This window comes from Sciurus vulgaris, assembly GCF_902686455.1.
Source record: "Sciurus vulgaris genome assembly, chromosome: 1".
Taxonomy (NCBI): domain Eukaryota; kingdom Metazoa; phylum Chordata; class Mammalia; order Rodentia; family Sciuridae; genus Sciurus; species Sciurus vulgaris.
In genome coordinates, this window is record NC_136461.1 from 160595426 (window position 1) to 160613457 (window position 18032).

An 18032-nucleotide genomic window follows, 5' to 3' on the forward strand; every position below is an offset into this window, starting at 1 on the left:
AGTATTGTGATTTTGAATAGGGTGCTCTGTGAAGATGGCTGAGAAGGTGACAATTGAACAGGCTTGAAGGAAGTGAGGAGCAGGGACAGTGGTCCTGGGGAAAAGTGCCCCAGGTAGAGGGACTCGCTCGAAGAGGGTGCTAAAGCAGAAGCATATCCATGGTTTAAAAAAGCAAGAAGGCCAATGTTTCTGGAGCAGAAACAGAAAAGGAGAGGAGATCATGGTAAAGATAGGAGCACCCAGGGATGTAAAGTTACATAGGCCCTTAAAGCAGTTTGACTTTTCCTCTGAAATGCTGTGAAATGATTTAAGCAGAAGAGAACCGTGGCAGAACTTAAACTTTGCAAGGTCACATTAGCTTTATGTTGAGAAGAGCTTATGGAAGAGCAAATGTGGAACATGGGAAACCAGACAGGAGGTCATCACAACAAAGATCAAGTTGTAGCAGCTGTTTTTTTTAAAAAAGAAATTGTTATGTTACCATCATATTTTGAAGGTAGAGCCAACAAAAAATTGACATATTGAATGTTGACCGTCAGAAAAAGAATGAAGTCTAGGATGTTGTTTTTATCATCTACTAGTAAGTAGCAACATTTACTATCACATTCAGTAGCAAGAAGTGGGTTCTGTTGAACAATCTGCTTTAGTGACTTCCAAGATGGCATCTGAATTTTGTCCAGGGCTTGGCCAGAATTGGCTAGAGCAGCTGTGGTAGCTGAGGGTCTTCCTCTACATTGTCGTCCCCTGTGGTTCGCTAAGGGTTTATCACATCATAATAATCTCAAAATAGTCAGAGTCTTTACATATTGACTGGCTTCAAGAAGGAGAGAGAAGCTGCCTGTTCTTTTAAAACCTGAATGAGAAGCTCCAGAATGTTACACCTGCCACATTCTTTTAAAGGTGGGAAAGTGACAAGAACAAAGTCTCCATCCATCTCTTGATGGGTGGAGACCAGGAACTGATGATGGCCAGATTATTTACCAGAGATGTCTCCAAGGTTTTTGGACTGAGAAACTAGATAACTGAAGTTGCAAGTAAGTGAGATGAGGAGGAATGTCAGAATAGATAGAAGTAGGCTGTGGAGGGTGATAGACATATGTATAGTTTCGAGTTATGCTAAAGTTGAAGCACCTATTAGGCATCTTACTGAAGACATCACATATGCAGTTGAATATCCAGTCCAGAGTTCAGGGGAAAGGTCTGAACTTGATACACATATTTATGAATCCTTAGTATTTAGATGGCGTTCAAAACCATAAGAATGGGTGAGAACAGCAAGGGACTAAGTAGAGATAGGAGAGAGAATTCTAAAAACTGAACTCTGAAACATTCTAATATTCGAAATCAGGTACCAGCAAAGGTGACTGGGAAGAAGCAGCTAATGAGGAATTTTGACAGGTATGAAACCCAGTGAAGAAAACATGTTCAGTAAGAATTGAGTGGATTAAATTCTCTTCAAAGTTCATTTTAGCTTATCATTCATCTTTGGACTCAGCAATGTGGAGGCTATTAGAGCTAAAGAGAACAACAGAGCTTTTATTCATCAGTTTTAGAGTCATGGCTCAATTCTTTTATTTTTTAAGTCACTTTATTGAGCTACAATTGATATACAAAAAAACTGTAGAGGCTTGAAGGTGTAGCTCAGTGGTAGAACCCTTGACTAACCTGCGTGAGACCCTGGGTTCAATCCTTAGTACCAACAAAACCAAAAAAAGTCGTACATATTTAATGTTTACAGCTTAATGCGTTTGGAGGCAAATATATACCTGTGAAATCATCAGCATATCTATGCATAAACACATCCCACCTCCAAAAGTTTCCTCCTGGGTTATACCCCTTTTTATAGGTGAATTAATTTAGGTCAAAGAAGGTAAAGGAACTTGAACAAAATTCTCAGAGGTTCCAGTGCTCACATTTCTCCCTTCATTTCATCTGCTAGATCCTCTTGGGTCTTACCACATGCACACAGGACCCATGATACCTTTTTTTTTTGGGGGGGGGGGGGAATTGGGGATTGAACTCAGGGGCACTCAACCGTTGAGCCACTTCCCTAGCCCTATTTTGTATTTTATTTAATGACCGGGTCTCACTGAGTTACTTAGGGCCTCACTAAGTTACTGAGGCTGACTTTGAACTTGTGATCCCCCTGCCTCAGCCTCCTGAGCTGCTGGAATTCCAAGCATGCGCCACTGCGCCCAGCACAGTACCGTTCTTGGTAGTGACTATGTACCAGTCATGATGTCATGAGCAGAGGAATGCACTTGGAATCAAAGAACCTCATCATCCGCCCTACCTCTGCTATTAGTTAGGTAGTGACTCAGTTTCTTATCTATAAAGTGAGGGGGGTTGAATTAGCTGACATACTGCTATAAAAACGCCAGAATCATGGCTCAATTCTTTGTGGAACTCAGGGGGCATCCCAAAAGAGAATGGGATTTAAAATAACCCCCATGCTTACAAGATAGCTACAGCTTCAGGTAAGAAGGACTCCAAGGTGAGACCAAAATGCAACCCTACCAGTTAGCTGGAACTTCCAACATAATCCAGGAGTAGGTGATACTGAGTAACGCAGGTGAATCACTGGCATCACACAATTTTATCCACATATGCTAATTAAGATCATTAAATTCTTAAATTGTCAGGATTTAATTTCTCTGGAGAGCTGGGAGTAGAAGGTTGGGTCAGTGCAAGGCTTAGGTTACCCAGACAGATCAACCCACTAGACAAGTATGTCAATGGGAAAAAGGTAGAAACACAGTTTACATGCAAAAATGAGTTGTTGTTTCCCCAAGCCTGTATCAGAAATTAGTCACTCATTGGTCTGAATGAGTTTCAAGTGCTTTACTAAGAAAGGAATGGGAGAGGGTGAATTTGAACCTGGGACCTGCAGGGGTATGACTGTGGGGTTCAGGTGAAGAGAGTAGATGAATAGGAGAAGAGAAAGGAGAAAGGAGGACAAAAGTCAGCTGCTTTCCTAAATTCCTCCAACTAGGGAATACATATATTATGTCATTTAGCATCATTCACTCTCTGCACAACTTATTATGACTGGTAATCAAATGACTACACAAGATTATATTGCCTCTGATATCTTCATTTTAAAGTGAAGGAAAAAAAAAGATAAATGGAATCAGAATTCTGCAAAGAGTAGGGCTGTGGATTGAAATCTGCAACTGGATAACTCTGTGACTGATTACCTGCTTCCTCAGACTGCACTCTTGACAGATGCACAGTTTCTCTATGGAATTTAACAGCTATTAGCAAGCAACTAAAAAAGACAGTTGAAAGAGACAGCCAAGCAACCACTTGCTAGTTTTTCTTAAATTTACTTTCCTTCACGACATAAGTTAGAAACTGAGATGACCAAATCTTCCTGCATGAAAATAATCGAGTTTGGAAGTATTTCTTTTCATAAAGTCATTTTTCTAAATGTAATAGAAATGTCCAAAGAGTGGTATGCACTCCCTTCCAATGTGAAGGACAGTGAAGTTAATTCTAGAATCACATAGGACAAAGGCCAAAACCCCATGCTCTGCCTTGATCAAATATCTACTGCCATCACCTCACTGATGCCCCCAGAGCTTCTAGTGAAAGTGTTTTGGGTCTCCCAGGAGAATCTGCCATTAATGATCTTTCTTGCCAGGAGGTTCTTTTTTATCCTCTGCCTCCTTTCTTCTTACTGCACTTCAATCCCCCCCAGTAGAGTTATGAGAGAACATTACAGCCTGTCCAAGGAGATGAGCCCTGCAGCCTCAATTTCCACTGTGGCAAAAGTCATGACTGTGAGTGTCAAAACTGCACTGAGATTCTTGGTTGATGCCATAGCCACCCATTAATCTGTCCCTGGAGTTAGTGGCGCAGATGGTGGTAACTGCAAATGAAACTTACCAAGGGACCTCATTATAGCCCTAAGCAGAGATTTCAATTGGGCATGAAAGCCCTTGAAAATGGTATCACAGGAAATAGAGGGTAAAGCTGCTTTTCATTCCAAAGAAATTGAATCCATTCTAAGAAAATCCCACCACAGAAGTGAAGGACCTTGATTTTCCTTAGCAATGTAGGAGAATTTGGTGTTTTTCTAATGGTCAACAAATAAATACAAGAGATAGGACAAATGCAGAATAAAACCGAGACTCAAGATCTTACATGGACTACCTGAGCTATCATTCTGTTCTATGCCTTTCCAGCTTTACGGTCATAGGAAATTTGATTAATCCTTTCTGCCTTAATTTTATCATTAATAAAGTAGAAATGATGACGATACTAACTTCACAGGAAGGTCCTAAGGACTAAATGTGTTAAAATTATTAAAGTAATCTACCAAATGCAAAGTACTCACTATCACATCTGGGGAATTAAATATACATTATTATTTGCACACATTGACATACGGTCTAGAAGTCAAAATTCTACTGTAGACTTTATACCTCTTCATTCCTTCTGCAGCCTTGAACAAATTTCTGTACCTTCTGTTAGCCAAAAGCTTATAAATACATGTTAGACACCATTCTTTTCCTTTCTCTTCCTGTTGCTGTGGCAGACATAGGTTAATTACAGCCCTCGCACACCAAGATCTGAGGAGGTTTTAGAATTCTTGTCAACATATTGTCCCCAGTAGCCACCATCAATTAGTCAAAGTTGACATGCAAATTAAAACTTATCTGACCTCTCAGCTTTAGAGGATACAAGCTCTTCAGAGATTATTGTTCCCTCTCTCAGACACCTCAGACTATTCTATCATGGTCTCCCTGAGAGTCCTGCTTTGCCACAATATCTTGATGTTGCTGATAAGAATTGATCACAACCCTACACCTTCCTAGATAGCTACATTTGAAGGAGAGATGTGGTTGGTACAAGAGTCTGCTGGAGTGCCCTTCAGTGAATAGCAATGTCTCGTATGTTTTTTCAAAGATGCCCCTGGCAAGATGTATGTAGTTGCTTTGGGCAGATGAAGGGGAGGAAGCTGGCACTTCTGCTGGCCAATGCTTATCCCCAGGCTATTCACCAAGGAAACTTCTTTTTTCTAAGAAGTCTCTTGCTCTCCCAGCAGCTCAGGAAGGTGAGGCAGGAGAATCACGAGTTCAAAGCCAGCCTCAGCAACTTAGTAGGGACCTAAGCAATTCGGCAAGACCCTGTCTCTAAATAAAATACAAAAAGGGCTCAGGATGTGTCTCAGTGGTTAAGTGCCCCTGAGTAGTTCAATCCCTGATTAAAAAAAAAAAGGAAGAAAGAAAGAAGGAAGAAGTCTCTTGCTGCCCACAGTGAGAGCCCCAAGGGTATATCTCCTAGGCATCCTGTTCTGGGCAGCCAGCAGATACCTGGAGTTCTTCTGTCAGAGGAAGAGAGAATAACTAAGATAATAAGTACCACTAGGCAAATTCTGACTTTCGGCACATTTCAATGAATCCACCTACAGTTACTCATCAATACCCTGCCCCTGTTATTCAAAGTCTGTCTTTTAATAAATTTCTTGGCTATAAATGATTTTTAAAGAATACTAACAAAATTGTGTTATATTTTAGTATGCAAAGGATTTGATAAGAAAAACATCAAAGAATCACTTTATAAGTGTTTATTTTTGATCAGTCATCTTCTTTTGCTCACATTTAATCACTTACCTTAAAAAAAAAAAAAAAAAAGCCTATCTAAATCAGACTTTGGAATGACAAAATTGTCATGTGAATGTGTTAGATTACTGGTTAGAATTGAGATGTAGAATAAATTTTAAATAGCAAAAGATTCCTATAATCCTCAAGACCTACATTATGCTAATTATGGAATAGGATGTCAAATTATTCCATAAGTAACAAGCAATCAGCGAAGGAATAACTCACAATGGCCTGGGCCACCATCACCTAGTAAGGCCATATAGACTATAGATCCAGCCAGTAGAATACATAGTGTGTTCTTCTCCGTTTTTCATAGTATAGAGCAGTTTCTAAGAGTATAGACTTTGTAGTCAGGCCTCTGATTGAATTCATACTTATATCTTATGGTCAAAATTATATATATTAGTTGACTTTGCACAGTTGCTGGCATAGTATAAGCTCTGGTTTCTGTAATAATTATTAGTTAGTCTTTCAGAGTTTGTATAAGAGAGGGAGGGACAGATAGGAGCTACTCGCAGTGTTCATTTTCTCCATGAAATATTTCCAGTCATCTCTGTCTTTAACATACTTCTCAAAATGCATATGAAAATCAATTATTTTCTACGGAAAAAATCTTCACTAAAAAAAAAAAAAAAAGATGTTACCTATTCCCTTCTGAAAGATAAACTCATCAAACATCACTAGCTGTTTAACACTAGCTTTGTTTCATAAAGCAACTCTGCTCTGTGTCTGAGAGTGTTAGGCCTCCTGGATTCCTGCTCTTTATGGCTTAGCTTAAGCACACATGAGCTACATCCAGAGAGAAATTGTCCCTTCTTTATTCACACCCATCCTACAGAACAGATCAAGGCACGGGTTTGTTCAGCCAGTATTTGGGAGATACATGCTATGTGCCGAGCCATACTAGTTACTAGCTAATACAACTAGCCAAACAGGTCTCCTGCCATCTGGATCTTGCTTCTGCACACCTAGGGATCAGCTGATCACCCTAGAGAGTCTTTCCTCAACTCTTCTTCTACACTCTCTCTGGGTGCCCTCATTCTCTCCTGTGATCTTAAATAGCAACTCTGCATCAGTGACTCTTGAATCTGTTTCCAATCCAAACATCTCTGCTGCCATGCTGAATAGCATCTCTAATATGTCTCAACATGGTTCACCAATATATAACTATTACACCAATCTACTCCACAACCTGGACTCTATTTATGTTCACTGGCCATGAATCCAAGAACAAAGATTTGAGAGCTCAGGGATTTTTTTTTTTTTTACATATTAATAACAATAATGTAATACTTATTCTAGCCATTTATTTATTTAGTTAGTTATCTAATGTGTGCATTTGTTTATTATTTATTTATTTATTTCTCACAACAGCCCTATGAGTTAGGTGTACTATTACCTTGGTTTTGCATATGAGATAATTGAGTTTTACTTCTCTCCAAAGCTATACAATCAGAGCTGGATTAAAATCAGGCTCTGATTTTTGAATCTGTATCCTTAAGCCCTGTGGCACATCACTCATGTGGGCCGGAATGTGGGCCATCATTGCTAAAAACAAATAGATTAGATATCAGTAAACGGTATTGCTGCCTGACAATTCTGACTACAAGATCCTGGAAATAAGATGCTTTGGATTCATGACAAAGCACTAGTCTTTCAAAAACTTTTGACATCATTTTGTAAAAACACAGCATACACCAAAGCACAGAGGTGTGAGAAAGTAAAATGCCATCCAGTGAGCCTTCTGCTCCACTTGGTGGAAGCATGGAATGAAGTGATCAAAGACTGGGAAGGTATGCTGGAATCAAATTGTGAATGACTTGTAGTTATTTTCGGGGATTTGAGCTCCCCCCTGTATAGAAGGAGTGGAAGTACAAGCAGAGGAGAAAGTTCATGCAACAAAATTTGCTGAGGTTCTTCACTGAAGAAGGCCTGATTCTAGGTTCTTGCAATAAATACAGTGGTCCATACCTTTGGGGAGTGTTCAATCTTAGTGAGGAGCTTGGCAATTACATGGGCAATTTTAATACATTGTGATTCAGTGTCACAAGGTGCCTATGAGAATAATTAAGAGGCACTCCTAATCAATCTGTTGTGCCTTATGAGAGAAGACTTCCTAAAAGCACTCAGAAATTTGTAATGACATTACATGCTCACACTTGTATTCTAGAATGATATTTCTGTTAGTAGATGTGGCTATTCCAAAGAAATGTTGAAGAAGGAAATTTGCTGAGGATATTTTTCTAACACCTCATATAAATGTTGTTGATCATTTGAACTGTGATATAAAGAACTGAGAGGTAAAAACAGAAAAAAACAAACCAAGGAGGAACTCTGCAAAGTGAATGCTGCTAGAAAGGACCCAACAAAAAGAACTGTAACGTTGAATGACTGAACATTCTGAGTTAGGGCAAAACAAGGAAGGACAGACAGAAGAGGGAAGACTGTGAATTTGGTTTGGGACATGTTGATTTAGAGGCAGTTAGATGTTATAGATGTTTGATGGGCAGCTGTAGCCTCCTGTCATAAATAAAACAATGCTAGAAACTTGAGTTTTGGAATCTTCAGAACATGTAGTGACATTTTTTTTAAATGTGTTGGTTCTTTTTAGTTATACATGACAGTAGAATTCATTTCTATATAGTTATACAAACATGGAATATATCTTATTCTAGTTAGGATCCCATCCCCATTCTTATGGATATACATGATGGTGAATTCACTGTGATATTTTCATATGTGTACATAGGAAAATTGTGTCATATTCTTTCCACTGTCTTTCCTTTTCCTATCCCCCCTTCCCTTTCCTCCATTCCCTATTGTTTAATCTACTGAATTCCTATCCTTCCATTCTCCCCACCTTTATTTGGGTTAGCTTCCACATATCAGAGAAAATGTGACCTTTGGCTTTTGGGGATTGGCTTATTTCACTTAGCATGATAGTCTCCAGTTCTATACATTTACAAGCAAATGTCATAAAGTCATAAAGTCTAATTTATGACTGAGTAATACTTCATTGTGTATATATGCCACATTTTCTTTAGCCATTCATCTGTTGAAGGTCACCTAGTTTGGTTCCATAGCTTAGCTATTGTGAATTGAGCTTCTATAAACACTGATGTGGCTGTGTCACTGTAGTATGCAGATTTTAAATCTTTGGATATATACTGAGGAGTGGGATAACTAGGTCAAATAGTGGTTTCATTCCAAGCTTTTTGAAGAATCTCCATACCGCTTTCCAGAGTGGTTGCACCAATTCACAGCCCCACCAGCAATGTATGAGTGTTCCTTTTCCCCCACATCCTCACCAAAATTTATTGTTACTTGTATTCTTGATAATTCCCATTTTGACTGGAGTCAGATGAAATCTCAGTGTAGTTTTTAATTTGAATTTCTCTAATTGTTAGAGATGTTGAACATTTTTTTTCATATATTTATTGACCATTCATATTTTGTCTTCTGTGAAGTGACTGTTCAGTTCCTTTGCCCATTTATTGATTGAGTTATTTGTTTTTTTGATGTTAAGTTTTTTGAGTTCTTAAATATCCTGGAGATTATGCTGTATCTGAGGTGTAGGTGGCAAAGATTTTCTCCCATTCTGTAGGCTCTCTCTTCACGCCCTTAATAATTGCCTTTGCTGTGAAGAAACATTTTAGTTTGATGCCATACCACTTATTGATTATTGATTTTACTTTTTGGGCTTTAGGAGTCTTGTTAAGGGAGTCAGTTCCTGAGCCAATATGTTGGAGTGATGGGCATACATTTTCCTAGGTCCTTAATCCACTTTGGTTTGGATTTTGTGCAGGGTGAGAGATAGGGGTTCAATTTCATTCTACTACACATGGATTTTCAGTTTTCCTAGCACCATATGTTTAAGAGGCTACCTTTTTTCCAATGTATGCTTTTGGCACTTTTGTCTAGTATGAAATAACTGAATATATGTGAGTTTGTCACTGTGTCTTCTGTTCTGTTCCATTGGTCTTCATGTCTGTTTTGTGCTGTTTTTGTTACTATAACTCTGGAGCATAATTTAGGATCTGGTATTGTGATGCCTCCTGCCGAACTTTTCATGCTAAGGATTGCTTTGGCTATTCTGAGGTATTTATTTTTCCAAATAAATTTCATGACTGCTTTTTCTATTTCCAAGAAGAATGTCTTGGGAATTTTGGTGGGAATTGCATTGAATCTGTAAGTGCTTTTGGTAGCATGTAGATGGCATTTAAAATCAAATGAGATTTCCCAGTGGAGCAAAGAAGTGTAAATAAAGAAAATGTGACAGTGCCATAAGGCACATGTGAACAAAATGCACACACACAAAAGGGATCTGAGGTGCAGCCCACCATGGGAGACAGGAGGCATGAACTCTGCAGCCAGAAGGCCTAAATTCAAATCCTAACCCAGTCGTTGTCTTTGTGACCTTGGCCAAGGTACTTACAATCTTTTGGTGTCAGTTTCTTCATCTGTAAATGGGACTTCTTCAGAATGTATGACAATCTTTAAATAAATTGGTGTCTCAAAAACAGTTTGAATAATACCTGGACTTTAGTAAATACAGTTTATTTTTTGTTAAGTGTAAAGTGTTATAATTCTTTTAGTCCCAAGTATTGATCTTCATTCTTGCTCTATTTTATGTCTCTCCTATTTCTTACTTTTCTGAAGTCTATAGTTTGTTTATCTTATTCTGCTCCTAAATTCTAGTGGGCCCTGAATGAAGTGTTATTAAATTCACTGTGAAAAGTAAATCTTAAGAAAGATCAAATCAATCCCTTTCTTCACAAAACAATTACCTTGTAAAACAACCTTAGGAAATTTCTCTCTAGGCATATAGCAATATAATCACCTGTTTCTAAGGACTAAATTGATGAACAATTTTCTCCAAAGAGATGTATCTCCTCGTTTTCTTCTTGTGCTTTGTTTTTTAGTTTAAAAGACTAAAATTACTGAAATGGGCTTTTCATATATTCAGACTATTGCAGCATTTAGAATTAAGAATTTGTCTTTAGCAAATGACCATCAGGGTTCATTCTGTTCCAGGAACTGTGCTAGGTACTCCAAATACATAACTCCTTATGCTTCACAGTAACCCTCGAGTTGGCTAGGATGTTTGCTACCAACTTGAAAAAGATGAGAGTGGTTAGGTTCTCTGAAACATATCAAAGCTAAGGAACTTGATTCACTATAATGAACCAAGACTAAGCAACCAGTTACAAAGCAGAGCATCACCCAACAGGGGTCAGTTGTCACTTTGCTCTGCAATATCTTCATGTTGAGGATGAGACATGTGGTAGATGCCAGATGGTGGTTCCCTTCCAAGGTTTCCTGCTCTGCAGGTGAACATAGAGCATGCCTGGGAGTCCTGGTACCTAGGACTTATATTCTATAACTTAGAGTGACTAACGAGCAATGATCTCTTATATCTACTCAGTTCATGGAGCATCTCCCAACTGGACTGAAGGAGGCTTAACACAGAACTATTGGGAGTCTCTTTTCTAAGCAAAGACACAGGCTTAACATTTTTACCAGTCTTACTCAGACTCTAAGTTCACTTCTCAATCCAACACTACTGTCTTGACAATATGGTATAATGATGGAGGTAAATGTTAGAAGCTCAGATGGACTAGTCCCTCAAGATGAAGCTGTTAAAGGAAGTTAAAAGGAGATGCACTTGGAAGATAACTAGATTGTGCAAAGGGAAGAAAAGAAAAACCAGTATTCTGATATGAAAATAGAATATTCAAGGGCACCAAGGTAAAGTTAAACTATATGTGTCTGGAAAGTAAATAGGCAATTTCTCTATAATAAAGCATTAAGCAAAAAACGGGTAAAGAACAGCATGGCAAAAAAGGTGCAGGCCCTCAATTGATGAATAGATAAAGAAACTGTGGTATATATATACAATGGAATATTACTCAGCCATAAAGAATGATAAAATTATGGCATTTGCAGGCAAATGGGTGAAATTGGAGAATATCATGCTAAGTGAGATAAGCCAATCTCAAAAAGCCAAAGGACGAATGATATCACTAATAAGTGGATGATGACACATAATGGGGGGAGAGAGGGGTTAGGGTTAGAGTTAGGGTTAGGGAGGTGGGCAAGAATGAAGGGAGGAAGGACTGTATAGAGGGAAAAGAGGGGTGGGAGGGGTGGGGGGAAGGGAAAAAATAACAGAATGAATCAAACAACATTACCCTATGTAAATTTATGATTACACAAATGGTATGCCTTTACGCCATGTACAAACAGAGAAACAACATGTATCCCATTTGTTTACAATAAAAAAGAAAAAAAAGTAAAAAAAAAAAAAAAAAAAGGTGCAGGCCCATTTGTGAAGCATGAAATAGTGTGGGCATTTTCCTGTGGTTGTGGAAATTGTCAAGAAAGGTGGTGTCATTATAGTAGCATTTTAGCTGTCAGTAGGGTCAGAGGCTACAATGTTGGTGTAGAAAGGAATTCAAATTATTCTGAATTACTAAATCTGGAAGAAATCTTGATAGGTATTAAAAATAAAAATTTCCTCAATTTGTGAAGTGGTTTCCATTTCTTCCAATAAGATAATTATATGACATGAGTTAGGACAATTTTTCTGTAAAAGACATATAGCAAATATTTTAGGATTGTGAACATACAGTCTTGGTCACAAGTAACTCCTCAATTGCTTCTGTGTCACAAAAGAATCCTTAAACAATATTTATGTGAAATGGAATGGCTGCATTACAATGACTCCAATGAGCTTTATTGTGGATACTGAAATTAGAATCTCATAGAACTTTCACATCACAAAATATCATTCCTTTGAATGTCTCCAACCTCTTAAAACAAGTAAAAACCATTCTTAATTTGTGATTTGTATAAAAGCAAATGGTGAGTGGAATTTGATCTGTAGGTGAAAGTTTGCAAGCCCCTGGTTTACAGAATGTCAATCAAAACTCACTCCAACACTGTTTGAAAACCAAATTCTTTTCTGAAATCTTCTATTGAACATTTGGAAGGAGATGAAGCAGCGAGTGAAGCAGTAGGGAAAGGAGCTGCTAATTAGCTAGCTAAACTAGCCGTAGTAACCACTGGGATCCCTCTGTGTTCTCATCCAACAGCTATGTATCTGAGCCCTTCAGCAAAAAAGAAAAGTTCATCAATAATTAGTATTTAAAACACACTCTAAATTCAACATTTGGACAATTTCAGAAGAAAGACAAATGTGGTAGGTCTCACTTTTATTCTAGTCTTCTATGATACTGGAAAGGAATTTGTATAATATAGTTCTTAAATATGTGGTTTTGGTGATTCAGCGGTATCATTTCACCCAAGCAAATCACACACATACCCTAAATCTGACAAATGATAGGCTGAAATGATTGGCAAGTCCAGGGAGAAGGAATTCCATTAATGATCACATGTTATCTTCTATTGAAGCGTTATTAGATCAAAAATAGGGGAGAAGTGGTATTATCATGATAGTTCAAGTAAGTAAACAGTCTTCTTAGTCCTTATACAGAATCCCTATAATTTCTGTCATGTAATTTCCCTTTGATCACTTGGCGCTGGTCATGTTTTGTAAAGCAAGCATAGCCAAATGTTTTCATTACTTATCTTCAACTTTTTCCCCCTGTTGGCTTATCTATATCACGAATATATATGAAATATAACACATTATGGGAATTCATCTACATGAAGGTAAAGATGTCAATAATACTGAAGTCTACAAAAGGAAAATTTTATATAAGTGTACCTACCCCTCTAAACCATTTGCACTGACTGTTGTTTTTTATATTATTCTTCCCCACCGGCAGCAGTGCAGGGGGATTGCTGGGCATTTGCTCCCTAAAAAAGTTCCCCGGTTGCTATGATTGTTCACCCAAAGCAACATGGCATGTGGAAGAAACTCATGCCATCTCTTCCCACAATGCACCAATGCATAATTCTAATAAGCTCTATTTTTACATATACAGAATGAAGTAAAAACAAAAGAGCGATATAGCCTAATTCTAAGACAGTTACTTTCTTCAATTGTCCAAGTTAATATGTAAAAACAGTTAGTTGGTATGCAGTTTTGTTGCAGAACTAGATTTCTTACCATTTCCTTATGACCAGTCATATATTTTTAAATATTTTAAAACATGAAACCAGTATTATTTAAAATGTCTACATTTAACCAGTATTTGTCTACATTTAACCATAATTGCACATTAAGAAACCCACAAGAAAATAACATCATCAATATACATCTACCAACTGGTCTCCTTAATCATTAATTTGAAAATATCTAGAAATGGATCTTCTCATGAGTTATTTGTCTTTGTAAAAAGTATTATTTTACATAATCATAAAATTAGCAATTCTGGCCCATTCTATTATGAGAAAAATAAGCTGTAGAGGTTTATTGTAGTAGCTTTCTCAAAATGTCACAATTACCCAGAACCTTCAGGCTTAGACTTCACTTTTGATATGTTAGGAGAAAGAGAGGATATCCAGTTCTGAGGAAGAAAGAGTCTAATCTGTGACCCAGCACTACTTCCTCTCCCGCCCCAGGGATGCTACTGCCACTAAATGACCACATATGGCATGCTGCTTCTCTCTTCATCATAGAGTATTTACCCTCAAAATCAATTATTCAGTCAAAGTGTAGCCAAAAAACATTACAAATTTCTTCACTATTATAACTTCAAATAGTTATATTGAAATGTCCACAAATTACCATGGATAAAGAAAATAAGATACAGAGAGTACACATTGGAATTAGACTAACACTATTTTCATCTTAATGTATTATTTAAATGCTACCCATTCCAAGGTTCTCTCATTTACTTCATCTATGTATTACTCAAGCCAGAATTTGAATTAGTTCAAATTAAATTTTAATATATTATTTCTAGCATTTTGCTACTGCTAAACTGCATTTCTATCCAATGAGTCAGATTCATGTTAAAAGCAAATTTTTAATGTACAGCAAATTGTTATATTAAAATTAATTTTTCATATTTTTTCCATAGACTTGAATCAAAGGAGCCTTTCCTATCTGTTGGGTGAGTATATGTCTAAATATTTTAAACATTAATTATTTAATTCAAATTAAGAAGTCTTCTGAGATGGTATTTGCAGTCATTTAGCCCCATATTCAAAATTATAACATATTACTGTATGCCACATTGCTCTCTTTGTTTTATACAGACTTAACTAAAATGCTCCTCAGGCTGTTATGTGACCTCAGAAATTCAGCTGCTGGATGCATGTGAAATGCTACATCTTTTGTAAAAACTAAATAAGAATTGGTGAATATCCCTATTCTCATTATGGAAAGACATGCACAGATTGTTTTTTTAAATTCCCCTGAACCACAGCTTCATTATTCCTAGTCTGTTTACCCATTGATATACTATTTCTTTTTAGTCTATGCTCCTTGGCATCTCTCTCCTCCAAAGTTTTTTCAAAACCTGTATCTTTTCTCCTTTTTTCTCATTGCACTTTATTTCTCCAATTCACTCACACTGAACGCTTCTCTGAACATGAAGCTGAAGAACCCTGAGGCAAATTTGGGTAAGACAGTGCTTGCCTCCTCTGATGGGCTTTGTTCTGAGTCACAGTGCGTGTCCTATGTCAACATTTTGTTGCCGACGATGCACATGTACGACGATGCACATGTGCTATTTTGAAGCATTTAGAGCTAATTAAGAATAAGCAATATTGTTTCTATCTGGTCTATCAAATAATTATTCAACATGTATTAAAATGTCTTATGAAGGGAATTTGCATACTCACCATGATGGTTGGTGTTGTATCAAAAGGTGTTGAAAGACATGATTGCCAACAGAAATGAAACCATGCTATATTTGATGCGGGGGAAAGTTACATATAGGCAGCCACTGCTTAGTGACCAGAAAGATGAGATGGGGCAAGATTTTTAAGTGATCAGATCAATTTTCTTTTATTACTTTTTCACAGCCCTGGAGTATTTCTATCACTCATTGAAAACTTGCTTCCCAATTCCCTCCTACTCCTCATAAAAGCATTTCAGAAAGCCATTCAAATCATGGAAATCAAAATAATTGTTAGAAAAAAATGGAGTATGTGCATTTTCCTGCAGGATTTTATGAAAAATGAAAGGTCAAGGTGGTTTGATCCGAAAAAAAAAATCGTTAGAGCATACTCTCCTGCACTGATCATCAGCTCCTATTGTTCAAAACCTCCAAACCTGAAGAAATCTTTTATTGTGAATGCATATGTGTCTCCATTGAGTCAAGAGGGCTGAAATAACTTCTTTTCATGCCTCACTTAATATAACTTCTCTGCCTCCTCTCTGTGCTCATGACTACTTTGAGATAGAATCCATTTTTTATTGCATACCTCTGTTGAACAAGGGTAGACCCTAAGTAATCTTTGTTTACAACTTATCAGGAGATGAACACTCAGCATTTAAATACTAAGAAAAACTGCAAAACAAATGTGATGTATAACTCAGCAAATACTTTAAATGAGAATATTGGGATGACAACTAGTTAAATATCGCTGCTCTTTTTATACATCTTAAAAGTAAACTGGGGTAAAGTATGCAATTCAAATGGTTCTGCTGACCAGATATTGTAATTCATAACCAAATTTGCCTATTTCCCCAAAAAAGTATTTTAAATAAAGTTGTCAGAAAAGTATGCATGAATCTCTTTCCTGCCTGTTCAACAAGAAAATGTGGTGAAAATGAACATAATAGACACATATAAATACACCAGGCACCAGGAAGTCTACTATAGGAACTATTATTCAGATTTATGACTTTTAATTCATAGTCACATGTGAAAGGGAGTAAGTGCATGGTCTGCGGTTTGTGGTATCAACAGACCATAAGTATATGATATTGAATTCGTTCCCTGTACACCTCACATTAATTTTAATCCTATAATCAATAAAAGTGTATGCATTATATAAATGAACAAATCACTGCCAAATATTGCCTACTTCAGGCCATCACCTCCAAGTGTCTAAAATGTTTGTTAATACGTATTTCTGAAAAGTGACTTTTACCCTCATAGGCTGACACTCACAAGCTAGCTGTATTAATTTAGGCAATTACTCAAACCCCAAATTTAAGATCCTTATTTTAAAATGGAGATTAAATAAGATAATTTTAATGAAGCATTTAGCACTCTTCTTGGCACATAGGTTTTGTTCATAAATGTTAGCTCTGTTATTACAGTTCTTCAAGGTACATGTATAATTCTATAAAAAATCAGAGAGCACTAAAAATGTGCAGAGGATAAAGCCCCATTTTTATAGATAGGTTTTTGAGTTAGATGTGGACACCAAAAGTATTTATAATGGAGGGAGAAAATAGAAATTGTGATAGAAGAAACTAATAACAAGATTATTATAGATATTGTTTTAGGTTTTAATAACTAACACTAATAATTATTATTTAAATTTTTGTATACAAATACTGATACATTTTAATGTGCATTTATTCTTAAAGGAGCTAAATTCTTTTTCTGACAATATGCAACACTAATTTTGGAATAAAATTTAAAATCTCACAACATAAACTAAATCTGAATGTACCAATAGAAAAAAATCAAAGAAACTCAAGAAAATATTTGCTTACTAAACAACATCAGGGATTTGTGAAAGGAAGTTGGGTGAAATCTCAGATCTTAGAACTTTGTACGTTGAAATACAATAAGTTTTCCTTCATATTCACCAAGAAATTATTAATAAAATAATTTCATTAGGGGGAAAAAAAAAAACTGTAGTTTCTCCTTAGCCCTCATTTAATGTAGATTTTCCATAATGTACCCAGGATGAGGCATGAAGGTTCATCCCAGAGTCTGACTCTGTTCCCCAGGGCAATGATGCGGTGAAAGTGAGCATATGCACATGCTTCCCATGCACAAGTCCTCATGTATACTTATGCTTTCTGAAATCTCTTAAGAACTCTGAATGGTAACTTCCCACAGTCCCTTCCTGCTTTGAATGCATATGTTGGAGTTGATGGCATTGATCTAGGACTGCCTTTGAAAATTCACCATCAGAAACCAGTACAGGTACAAAGGACTCAGAGGGTGCCATGGACATCTCCACATTGCTTGAGCTAAGGTGCATAAAATCTCACTTTGATGTTGTCCAAGATCTAAGGCTGGGATTATATTAAAGTATTGATTTTAAAGTATGTTAAATATAATTTAAATATTAAATATTTAATAAATGTCTGTTAGATATTAATAAAAATATTCTAAAATTATTATAAATTTGCATATACATTTGATCTTTATGCATTTTAAAGTATTATAAGTTTATTAGATACATGCTGATATTATAAATAAAATAAATTTAAATAGTAAACTTCTTACCCAAATCACTCACTTACAACTAAAAAAATAAGTTGAGCAACATTTATTTTAGTGTGGTGTTTAAGCTTGGGGGCTCACCAACTACTAAGTG

At 36.7% G+C, this 18032-nt stretch overlaps 1 protein-coding gene across 8 annotated transcripts in view; it reads left to right on the forward strand.

The window, feature by feature from the left end:
• RALYL (RALY RNA binding protein like) overlaps positions 1–18032 on the forward strand; it is a 654354-nt gene that overhangs the window by 531088 nt on the left and 105234 nt on the right. For all 8 annotated transcript variants that reach the window (XM_079143835.1, XM_079143832.1, XM_079143833.1 and 5 more), the window contains one exon: positions 14600–14632. In XM_079143835.1, coding sequence (XP_078999961.1) covers positions 14600–14632 — 33 coding nt within the window. The remainder of the gene's footprint in view (positions 1–14599; positions 14633–18032) is intronic.